We start from the raw sequence: 12,871 nt of genomic DNA on the forward strand, positions 1-12,871 counted from the left end.
CAAATTTTGCATTGCAAAAATAAAAAGAGCACATGTAAAATGGTCAAACTTGAAATAGCTCTTCCTTTCTTTTTTTTCTTTTTCCAAAAGACACAATTTTTAGCTCCAGTTCACATTAACACAACAGTGTTTAGATCCTGCTCCTTTGACACTATATGTAAAGCACAGTTTTAACATTCCATCTTGTGGATCAACAGCATCTACCTATCAATCATGCCTGAAACCTGACTGTGTCCTGCTGCTACTCTTACAACAGATACCATGTTCTGACAGGAGTCTGCATAGTTTTTAGCAATGAGAGCCACCACTTTTCACAATCCCCAGCTGTGACCAAAACGTGAACAGTCACAGTAAAGGGACACCACTATTGGCCTCTGGAAACTTTTTTGTAAAGTCACTATATTAAGTAAAGTCTCTATTTTTTCATGTGCAAACCTACCACGGGCACAGAAACATGCCACTGTGTGGTGAAAACAGGGTGTGAACTCTTACTGCATGTTAGCTGCTCCACAAAATCACTGAAGTCCAAGCAAAATAGTAAGCCCAGTGAAAAAGCTTCATCTAGCTAAACAGAGAACTTGTTTCTCCAATACAGTGACCTCAGCCACTGGGATCATTTCAGTCTTCCCACGAAAGAAGTTAAGCTACTTTGCATTTACTGCTCATCACAGATAGCTATTGTGGAGAAAGAAATTCAGACTTCTGCCTACCTTCGCAGGAACTCGTTCTTGTATCAATTCCCTTGCTTTCTCTTTAGAGGAGTTTTCTGAAACTCTTCAGGTGAGTTTTCAGAATTTGCTACCCCAGAGTTCAATGGTCTCACAAACCCTAGGACTGGTCCTGCAATCTCTGCTCAGACAAATTTTTTTTTTTTTAATTAAAGTCAATAGCATCTTGCCTGAAAAAAGATTAAGAGTTCCTATCCAGTATCACCACTTTTTTCTTTTTAAGAGTTAAGTGTATTATTTAAGAGTTAAAAAAAAAAAAAGACAAGGCATACAAATATCAGGAGGACACCAATGATCAGACAGCTCACCAGTTCGTCATTTTTCAGAAGAAATAATGGCATAATCCCTGTCCAAAAGCACTTTCCAACTCCAGAAATGGTGTAATAAAGAGGTAAGAAAACAAGAAGAACAGACTAGTGGCAGGAACACAGTGCAATAATCAATGAAGTCTAGTGTGAATGGCAGATGAGATGAAAATAAATTATTTATGTAGAGATAATTAAAATAATTGCCTTTTAGAATACCTTTTGAGACAGCTCAAAGCATAAATAAGTCCTCAGAAAAGACATGAGTGAAAAATTAGCGCGTTCATGAGCCAGGTCAGGAAAAAACCTCCATACAAAAAATTGTGATGGAAGAAAGCCCAAAGAAACGTGTGAAAGAAACAGATAAATTAGGTACAAAGATAAGAGAGCAGAAACGGATAATGGTGGCAATGAAAAGAAAAGGATAGATAAGTAGGAAAACAAGGACAAATAACTAACTTGATATGGTCATTTATCCCATGAATAAAAGTAAATTTAAAATGGAATCATGTTGATAGAAAATTTTATGTGATAACAAGGGCAAAATATCATCCCTTGTGAAATTAGGGATTTTTTTGCAATTTAGACCAGTTGTAAGCTCTGCTCTTTCTCTCCAACGATGCCAGAAGATGACAACACCATGGCATGCTCCCGATTGCGTTCTCATGCTTCTGGGTAATGAAATCACTGTTTAAGCTTTGTTGGCAGCCATGTCTGTTCTGTCCAAAGTATATAAATGATTTAGTAAACAACATGATAAACAAATTGCTGTGGTAGGATAGGCCAGTCCTGAATACAAGCCAGGTTGCAAATTAAATTGTAGCATTATCCATAGAGTTCGGATTTAAAGATGCAAAAAATGACACCTACATGCATTATTCTGCTACAAGCTGACCAAGAGAAGCAAGAGAAAAATAAGGGGAAAAGAAGGGCATACTGATGGAATTAAATTGTCTCTTAAACTACATTAGCTTCTCTCAGAGGAACAAACAAGGAAAAAGTGAACACTGCCTTCCCCACTCCTACATTTTCTATGAGCATATGCAGAATTAAAATAAAACAAATGATTGTTCATACAAGGACAGAATAACAGTCTGCGATAAAAATATGGAGTTTGGCCCTGTGAGGTGACAAGTAATTTTCTCTCCCATGGCAAATGAGCAAAAAGGATGGTTGGTACCTTTCAGAATAATATTCCTAGATTACAAACCAACTCTTGAGATCCAGAACCATCAGCCAGTTATGACAGATGGAGAACATTATTAACTTTCACATTGAAAGACATGAAATTTTATAGAGGAAGATGGAGCAGAGGGACCGCTGTGCAAACAGGAGCCCTGATTCGGGCAAGAACTCATTCTTCCCTTTATTTTCTCATTTCTCCTGGGATTGCTGTTTCACCTCAGCACCACATAGATCCCCCTTCTCCACACTTCCCTCACTTTCCTACAATTGCATGACTTTTATTGGTACTTCATTTTATAATTTTGCTGGCCTTGAGGACCTGGGATATCACTGGCATGCTACTTTTAGTGAATGCAAAGCAGAATGAATTAGCAGAACAGGGAGAGTCAGGGAAAAGATGAAGCATTGTGATAGTCAGGATCATTACAATGAGCTCACAGCACCTCTGACTATATGAAATACTAGACAACAAATGGATGAGATAGAATATTACACAGTATTACTACAGAGGCACCTGAAACATTCGTGAACAACATACACAGATCTCCCAAGAGGGCATTAGCAAACTTGTATCTAAATTACAAAAACAGAATACATGTGGGTTTTTGACCAAACAGTTGAGTATCTTCTGCAAAACGATACATATTAGCACGTGAAAAGGGTACTCCCACATAGACAGCCTTGAGGAAAAGGCTTAGAACTAGGAGTTCCAACAGATAAGTACAGTTTGCTTTAAGTGTTGATGACATCCACATGTGGCCTAAGAGAAAAAGTACAATTTTCTCCTTTCTCCTCAAATGAGATGGCTACAACACAGCTCTGATCATCAAACACAGTTCAGCCATTCATAATACAGGTTATAGCTATTAATTACTTCTGGAATATCAAGCTGACAGAATTTTCAATGCATAATTTTCTACACTGCTTGCAATACTGTCACACTACGCATGCGTTGAGACAGTCATGAAGCGTGACTGAGGGTTTTTTGGTTTTGTTGTTTTTTTTTTTTTATATATATATTGGTTAAGAAGCAGCAGCTTCCAGCGTACTACAAAGCTCAGGAATGGGAAATGCAAAGAATGACAGGCACCTTCAACTTTCAGTTAAGTCCTGATACCTAACCCCTTACAGGAAAAAATGGTCTCCATGGGACATAGACCCGAGTGGACACCATTTTTCATGGCTTTTTTTCTTTTTTTAAACATCCACTTACTTGCCTAAAAAATACTCTCCATTTAAACTGCTTGATTTAGAACTAGTTTCTAGCTTAAAGACCATTAGCAGTGCATGAATTCTGTGATCCAGTTTTGGGGCCTTAACCTGTGCAACACCAGCACCTTGAGCACCCAGTGAAAGCAGGGAAATGGAAGTCAGTGGAGCAATAGCGCTCAAGAACAGGCTCGCACCCTGCCACTCCAACCTTGTGTTTTATTCTTTTTGCACAGTGCCTTTGGAGGTGCATCAAGTCTTTTCCCCCTGCATCTCAGAAGGATGATAGCTTCTTTGTCCTAATGAGCAACCTAAGGTTCAGCTGTTGGGAAGAGTCCTTTTTGAACCAGCTTGAATGCCAAGAAATTGGGAATTGAAGGCACAGGTCTGGAAAAAAAAAGGACAAGTGAGAGCAAAATGCAATTTCCTGCTTTTGGGGTGGTTGGCTAAGAAGGGCTATAGACTAGAACCAGAAGCAACTGCTACTAAAAAAAAAATAAAAATTAGAAGGCAAATACCATGGAACATGTGTAAGAAGTCTCCAGGGCAACCTCCATATTTAGAAGGCCACTTTAAATTATCACAAATGTATTCGGTATAGTTCTGCTGCACTTTCAGTAGAAGGCCACGTCAGTAGGGTAACTCACTTTTGGTGGTTGCCTGTGGGACTATTTAAGTCGGGCTTAGCTGTGCTGACATCTTGAGAGCTTTTCAACCATTTGCAGCACACAACGCAGATCTATTTTAGTCATCTGTGTCTATTCTCTGCTGTTTGCACAAGGTCTTCCTCAGCCAAGATTCATGGCTATGCTGTATACTATTTCAGACTATGCCAGTTTATAATAGCAAGACTCTAAAATGACCTGGCCAAGAGAATTATGTGGAAATTCGATTGACAAAAGAGTGTTTGAACCAATTGTGTTGAAATAGTTTGAGAATTTGCAACTTTTGTTATAAAAACCTAGTGACACCTCAAAATACAAGACAGATTAAAATAAAGAATGATTTGCTTTGTATCCCCCAGAGTTTCTGAGACATTCAAGCCTTCTGGTATAGCAACATAACTAGACATGGGCCATTACTTTGCTATTAGCTACAGAAGAACAAAACACAAAGTTGTAATTCCCACAGAGGTCTGTAAGGCCATCAAATCTCTACAGTAGAACTGCTGGCAGTTCATCAAAATGGATCCTTTTGTATTACAGAATTAGAAATGTTTTGGGTTAAAGAACATATTGCTCATTTTCATAGAAACTAGCATGAGAGAATTTTAAAGTCACACTTTCTGTAAAGCAAATAATACTGTAACAGAAGGGGGAAAAAAAAAAGGACATTTATATCATACAAAGTTATGTGTGTTACTGGCTTGCTTTGACGTTTCTGGCCACTCTAAGTAGTCATACGCAGGTCTCAGCTTCATGGAAGATGTGCTATATATAATTACGCCCCCCCTACATACGTTGTGTTTTCAATCTAGTTTTCGGACTTGAACTGAGCCTTGGGCTGAGATACTCCATGGATCAGACATGCTTTACTCAGAGAGCATCAAAGTTTGGAGGAGCAACATAGTGCAATCAGATTTTTATTTTACAAAATAAGTGAAAAAAAGGGAAACAAAAAGGTTTAAATATAACATCATTCTTATCCAGAGATTTGCTATCTTCTGCCACAACTAACACAGGAACCATTTCCCCTGGATACCACAGAATGTCCTTCACCGTGACCCTTTCAAACAACTGGCCCCTTGTCTGACAGAGTCTCCCCCATTAAAGTACTTGATATCGTTTGTTGTTCTTCATTCTTGAACTTCGGCTCTTCTTGTCAAAATAAGTTTTGCAGATGGAGGAGACTGAACAGGAGATAAAATCATACAAGCTAACAGACCTGTCATTGTCTTTTGACAACTTTTGTGTATCTGCAGAGGGTGGAAAGTCTTGTGATATTTTTCTTCTATGTTTACTTCCTCTTATGGAAATTCCCAATTATCTGCTACATCCATAGAGTAAATAGTGAGCCCAACATACAATAGTCAAATTGTTACACAACACCATCAAATCACAACAGATGTTGCCACGGGTATTAGATACTAGAAATTATATTTATGAAGTCACAGCCAAAGACTTTAGATTTCTATTGTTTCCTAGGAATATTTGGAAATCATAATATTTGCTTATTATATACAATGGCCATACTACAGAAGTTTACCGTGTGTGAAATTTTCATATTTTGACACCAAGGAGAACCCTGAAAAATCCACTTCAGGAAAATGATAGAACGATCAGCATAAGAGAATTCAATGCCACTTAAGTATGTATATATAGAATCATAGAATCATAGAATCATTAAGGTTGGAAAAGACCTCTAAGATCATCAAGTCCAACCGTTAACCCAACACCACCATGCCCACTAAACCATGTCCCTAAGCGCCTCATCTACACGTCTTTTAAATACTTCCAGGGATTGCGACTCCACCACTTCCCTGGGCAGCCTGTTCCAAGGCCTGACCACTCTTTCAGTGAAGAAGTTTTTCCTAACGTCCAGTCTAAACCTCCCTTGGCGCAACTTGAGGCCATTTCCTCTCGTCCTATCGCTTGTTACTTGGGAGAAGAGACCGACCCCAAATATGTTATGTATGAACAATATCTCCCAGTTAACTTAATAAGCAGCAAAAAATCTTTTAAAAATATCACATGCATTAGAGATGTACAGTCCACTGTCTATAAAATCTTCATGGTATTATGAATTAAGAAGAAAAAAACTCAACAAAACAAACCTCAACCAAAATGAAGGACAGAAAAATAATCAAGCCGCGTAGCTTAGTAAGAGCCAGGCTTTTTAAAAACAAACAGCTTGCTTGTTTGTAATGTTCTGTGGTGTTGCTAATAGCAGAGAGGAAGAAGAGTTTAAATGACAATAGCTTTTTTTTTTCATTGTATAAGCATTAATTGTAATGACAAGATGAACTGAAGTCTGCATTTCAAGTAAAGATTTAAACTATATACTATATATAAAAAAAATAACGTATTCATCCACAAATTGTACTTTGAATACCAAATAAATTTTTTAAGAATTTCAAAGTAAACACACCAATTAAATTAGAAATTAAAAGTAACACTTTGGGAATTAAAATGAGAACTTCAGGTTGTAGAGTTAGACTTTTTGATCTCCTTCTGACCTTGGCATAGCAGCATCATTCAAATTTCCCATACAGTTAACTAACAGAAATCCTGTGTATTTGAATATGTATTTTTAACTCTACATGTAATAGTCATAACTGAATACATCATGCCTTCTTCATTAGCAGAAGCCTTAATTCTTATCAGTGTTGTTCTATACAGGTATAAACAAATTAGTCTGTAAAAATTAGTTTACTTTAACGCAAATGCAAGTTATTAAAGTCTACATCAATCATGGGTTTTTTGCACAATGTCATTACTGGACTGAAGAATCCTAAAAGTACATTTCCACACTTGGGCATCTCTTATAATTACATTGTTATTCTATTCTGTTAAATTTGATCTTAACTCTGAACTTCTGGATTTACAATGCTCGGTCTGGAGATAATTACAACCACCTCGTTATACAATTTGCTCCAAAATCCTGACAGGTACTCCCAGCTATAACACCATTCAAATGTGCTCTGGTGTCTATCTAGGTTAAAAAGAATCAACGATTAAGTATGTAGAGGGAACCATTCTGGGTATACAGCATGTCTGGATATTTTTTTTCCCCCCACAGGCTGAACAACTACAGATTGCCTAGCTTTCTTGTATCGCAATTGTTTTGAGGATCCAACTTTTAGAGGTAGTGGGCACCCAGTCTCCATTGGGACTTGTGGGGTTCAGCAACTTTGAGAACCGATGTCCAACTTTTAAAACAAATAGTAAAATTCCTGTTTGCTTATGCTGTGTAAGACTGAGTGACAAAACAGCAGCTTAGAAAGCAAAATCTTACTGAAGCATAAAAGTTACAGATGCAATAATGAAGGTTTAGCAAGTTTCCTGCTAAAATCATGCAACAGGTTACTTGAGGATAGTCTGGCTGCTGACTGAGACTTTTGAGACTTTTCCTTTTTAGATTCTGCTGAATTATGCCAGCTAGTGATTTGCTCTTATAAATATTTAGGAGCATCTGTTTTGCTTTTTAGGATAGATGAAATCTGGCATTTCCCCTTACTCCTCACAGTTTCAAGTGCTAATTGGTACGATCTTTTTGGAAGCTGGACACTGAGCAATAAATGCCATTCCTGCAACTACACAGGAACACTGTTAGAGTAGTCTTGGTGACTGCCCAAGACGGTGCACCTACGATGTGCCCTGTTTACATTCACAACACAGGAACTAGTGTGCTTCCAGATGATCCATCTGCACCCACCTTACACTGCACAGAGCAGCCCAGGAACAAAATCTCACAGATCTTTGTGGCACTTCTTCTGACCTTGGACACAAGTCACGTACATCGTTCATGCCTAGAATCCTCCAGCCACAACCAAAGAGAACTGGCTGACTGGTGCCATTGCCTGTCAGTATCTTCTAGCAAAAAAGGAAAAGATAAAAAATGCTGAACGGGGGTTGAAAGTCTGAACCTTACTGGTTCAGATTTGCATCTGACAAGCCTCAGAGGAAAGAGCAGCCAACACACATCCTCCTTTCTCCCTCCCAACTTCCTGAAGCTTGTTCCTGGGGGTTCCTTTGTCACCACTGTAGCATGCGTCCAGAAGCCTCAAGGTCCAGAATCAACACAACTGTGGGATATGGCACAAATGTCATGTTGAGGACAAGAGGAAAATCCTTCTTGAGAAAGAACATGTGTATGAGCGTCCATATGGGGGTAGCAGGGAGAGCTCAGAATATTTTGAAATTGTGCCTCTAACTGGGAAGCATGAGCTAGGATGGCTGGGCCCTGACGTAAAGACTCCACAGAAGAGACAACTGTTCTCCAGAGAAGCCTCAATTTTGTACGCCCTTGTGCCAACAGCATTGACCTTTAAACAGTGCATAAGTAGACTGAATGATGCGATTACACCCCTGTACTCAGCACTTTCTGTATCTGGAATACTGCATGCAGTCTTGGGCTCCCCTACACAAGACAGACTGAAGTGAATTCAGCAGAGGGTCACCAGGGGCTGGAGGACTTGCCCTGTAAGGAGAGGCTGAGGAAGCTGGGCTTGTTCAGCCCAGAGGAAGAGGTTACTGAGAGGACAAAGACAGGCTCTTCACAGCGCTGTATGGCAGAGGGTACGATACATTCAACTAAAGCAGTGGATGGAAAAAATTCTCTATCACAAGAACTGCCAAACATTGGGGCATGTTGCCCCAAGAGGCTGCGGAATTGCTATCCTTGAAGGTTTTCAAGACTCAGCTGGAATAAAAGCCTTGAATGACCTGGTCTGAATTCACTGTTGACCCTACTTTGAGGAGGTCAGCCTAGATGACTTCCTGAGGTCCCTTCCACCCTGAACAATTCTGATAACATCAGCAAATGGGCACACATCCCTTCATTTCTTGCATCTCCAACCCCCAAACAAGCTTGTTGCCTGTTCAGCAATAAGAAAGTGAGTCAACCTCTAATGACTTGTGAGACTCAAGAGAGCACTGGCTGCACTACACTTGGGAACTACCAAAGGGAAATTATATCAGGCCCATAAAGCACATGGAATTGGGTATGCAGACACGCTCTATTTGTCTGGTGTCATTTTGGTGCAGCTGGCCACTACATGCATCTGGGCTGTTTGGCCACTCCAGCTTTGGTGCTTAGCCCAAGGGTCTCGTGGTCTGTGAGATGACAAGCACTTGTCATTTCCTCTTGTCCTTGTGGGGGATTGTTTTGCCCTCTGCTGTAGCCACTGAGGTAGCTCTCCCACTGAGAGAGCCTGGTCTGGGGTATTTTGGCTCCCAGTGTGGCCTGTGTGTTTTTGAGGAGGCATTCTGTGTGCACAGGCCCACGGGCGCAATGTGAGAACACGATGGCACAGGTTCTGCAGTGCTGCGTTATGGACATGCGTGGTGAACTCTGCTTACTCTGAGCAGAGTAATTCTGGAAAATGGGGTCAGCCAAGCTCCCTGAGAGCACACACAGGTACAGCATCTGCCTGGCTTTAGGTTCTTCCCCTGGCACTCCAGATGAGATAGTGTAACAATGCACTCCAAGGCCAAGAAAGTGTGGACACTCAGGATTTTATGTTCAGGGTGAAGCAGGGCTACGTGAGTGCAACCCACACATTTGCAAGAACAAGCTATATATACTTCTTGCAAAGTGCTGTTTAAAACAACTTTGTTCTTTTGTGAATGTATGCACGTGGAAGTGGTTTTATTTTAAGGGCAAGCACACAAATTGATTCCTTATTCCCAGACATACATTCTTTGGGGACTTACACATTAGCCCTACTCTTATCATAGGCTAGTGGATACCATATTTTCCTGATAAACATCCTAAAATACTGATAAGAAACCTCTTGAAGAAGGGCCTGATCCTAGAAAGGATGCTCTTCACACCTACTGCCTTGAGCAGTTGACATACTCAGTAACTTAAAAGGACATTAATGTAGGCCCTAAGGAAGAAAATGGGATAAAAACAAATTTATGAATATCAACAAGGGGAAGTACATCAAATTAAGCTGATGTAAAATGTGATCTTAAAAAAACAGTTTAACCAAATTAGAGTTGTAATCAAGTTCACCTCATTGCTCACAGTTCACAATTGTTAGTGTTATTTTAAAAAAAATTTACTTAGAAAAAATGATTAGCACTTCGTAGCTTTTTCTTCAATGGACATTGAACTAGGTTCCATATGGAAGCAAAGAATCATTGCTATTTTACAGGCGACAGTTATAGCAATGTAAGTAACTTGCTTGAAGTTGCTCAACCATATCAATGACATAGCAAGAAACAGAACTCAGAACTCAAAATCACTGGATTCTCAACTTCAGAATTTTTTAAAGGTTAGTTTTAAAAATTTAGACATTGTTATCTTGCCATGTGAGTACATGGAACTTCATATGTGCGGTATCACCTCAAACTCAGAGTTTGCATGGTAGTTTCTTTGTTTTTATGCAGACTAAACAAGCGTTATAGAGAAACATTTCAACAGAAACACTGCCAATGCTGTAAAATGCAGCCCTGGGAAACAAACAGAAAGCTATCATTTGTATTAACTATTCAAAAGCTCATCAGAAAGTCAGATACACAGATTCTAACTGTACGTGCAACTGAATAAGCAGAATCAAAAGCATCAGTAACTGCAAGTCTGCAAGAGCTGAAGTAATGTCTGAATAACCACCCTCCCAAATATCCTCATGTTATCCTTACCAGATTAATCAGTCTTCTCATTGCATGTTCATGCGAGCAAATGCATTCACAAGGATCAAATCCACCTTCTGCCATGGTTCTCTGGATAAACCTGAACTTGTCTGTGAACACCTAAGAAGAATAAAAATAAAAGGACAATGAACTCTTTTTCAACTGACCTTATTTTCCAGAGACTCACACATCAAGTTTCAGTTCATTTAATGCCAGGGTGAAAAAGCAAAACAAAGCAGGGTAATCCTATTATTCCTTTGGCAGCACGAATGAAGAAGTCTGGTATGTGCAGTTACATTTTGATGTTGCTGAAAGCAGTGTTTCACACAGGCTTCCTTAGAGAGCCAAATAATTTTTTTGCAAGAATTTGTGTGTCTCCCCTGGGTTTTTTCCACATACTGCTATGAAATACATTCTAACAAACAAGAACAACAAAGATTAAATTCTGGTCTCTCATCTACATAGTGGGACTCTTAAGTGTATGAATACAATTTGAAGAGTCAGAGGAACCTGTACTCCTAAACCCCTGACAAACTGCTGGCATTTTCCCTCTGGATCAATGTACAGGAAAATAATTTAAAACCCTGTAACTTCTTTGCTAAAGGGAGAAACAATCATCCTTACTGTATAATGAAAGCAAGCAGCAGGGGTGCAAAAGTGGATGTACTTGGAAACACTTTAAAAATGGAGCTACACACACTAATTTTAGATCAAAGAAGTAGGTCATTCGCTTAGCAATACAGAAAGTTCAAAGAAGCTGTAATGGACATGGTGGGGAATCAATTCTAGGTTATTCACCTGCTAAAACCACTTACACCAGACATGTCAAGCGTATACGAGCGTATCTTTACTATTTACCAAGAGCTTTCTCAGTGACTTAATTGATGGTCAAAATGAATAGCAGATTGCAAGGCATTTCTACCCTTGTGGTCAGATCAGGGATTGTTTTCTCTCAAATGAGGACTCTTACGATGTATTAGATCGGTTCTGCATAATGATACTTTTAAAATACTTTTGTTAACTTGGCATCAATAAAGCTAGATTCAGATTGTGTTTGTGTTGCACACACTGGGGCCCTAATGTGAGATAACTGGCAAGCTTAATAAATGCAGCAGCATAGAGCAGACACATCCTCTCAATTTCCTAAAACAAGTAGTTTATGAAGGTGCCAGCCACTTGATAAGAGTGTGCTGAATCAGCAGATATGCTCTGCAGCCATTACCTATAAAAACTTACAGGCTTGATCACACATAAGCATTTTAATGTTTTAACCTTACTAGGAGAAAGAGGAATAACCCATACAGCTATAAGATAACTTCATTCAACAGAATGTATCACCACAATAGTTCTTCCCTCTTGGGGGAAGAACGAGATGAAAAAAAGAAAATGCATTTCAGAAGTCCTTCCTCTGTCAATGCCTAGCAGTCTTCTGTATTATCCTCTGCCATGGTGGAGAAAGCCAGATAGTAAAAGAAGGTAAGAGATACCCGTATCTTCATTACGGAGTCTGAACATCAGTGTCCTTATCTGCTAGGGTCTCCACTTTTTAAAAAGAATACTGAAAAAGAGCAAAAAAAAAAATGCTGGATGGAGGAAAGGCTTTTTGCCTAGACACTAAGAAAGAGTAATCTAGCAATGTACTGAGAAGACGACTGAGAGATGACTTGATTATGTAGCGTACAAGTACCTTTGCATCGAAAAATAAACCTGAGTATTGAGAAGTTCTTCAATGAAGACTTCTTCATCAAGATCAAGAACCAATGACTGGAAGCTGTAATCAACCAAATTCAAAAGAGAAGCAAGGCATACATTTTTACCATTAGAATAACTGACCAGTGCAACAACTGCCAAAGGAGGGTGGATTTCCCATCTCTCAATGCATTCAGATGTGCTTTCAGCCAAATACAGGTTACTGAGTAAAGCACAGAAGCACCCAAGTTTAGATATAATGTTCTCCAATATACAGGAGATCACAGCAGATGATCTAATGACTCTTTTTGAGAGTTAATCATAAAGCTACTACACTAACTTCCGTGAAGTTATCCCAGAACCATTAGAACTGCACGACAGTAATAGAAGAAATTTTTTAACTACACAAGCTCCCTGGATGATATGCCATGTCAACCAGAATAGCCTTTCTAAAACT

The 12,871-nt window shown here is 39.2% G+C and overlaps 1 protein-coding gene across 1 annotated transcript in view; it reads right to left on the reverse strand.

Annotated features, from left to right (window-relative positions):
* SMIM14 (small integral membrane protein 14) overlaps positions 1 to 10,840 on the reverse strand; it is a 24,457-nt gene extending 13,617 nt beyond the window's left edge. The window contains exon 1 of the mRNA XM_009574771.1: positions 10,735 to 10,840. Coding sequence (XP_009573066.1) covers positions 10,735 to 10,809 — 75 coding nt within the window. The 5' untranslated portion in view covers positions 10,810 to 10,840. The remainder of the gene's footprint in view (positions 1 to 10,734) is intronic.
* Positions 10,841 to 12,871: the final 2,031 nt, after the last annotated feature.

The sequence above is a fragment of the Fulmarus glacialis genome, unplaced genomic scaffold (genome assembly GCF_000690835.1).
Source record: "Fulmarus glacialis isolate BGI_N327 unplaced genomic scaffold, ASM69083v1 scaffold19733, whole genome shotgun sequence".
NCBI classification, from domain to species: Eukaryota; Metazoa; Chordata; class Aves; order Procellariiformes; family Procellariidae; genus Fulmarus; species Fulmarus glacialis.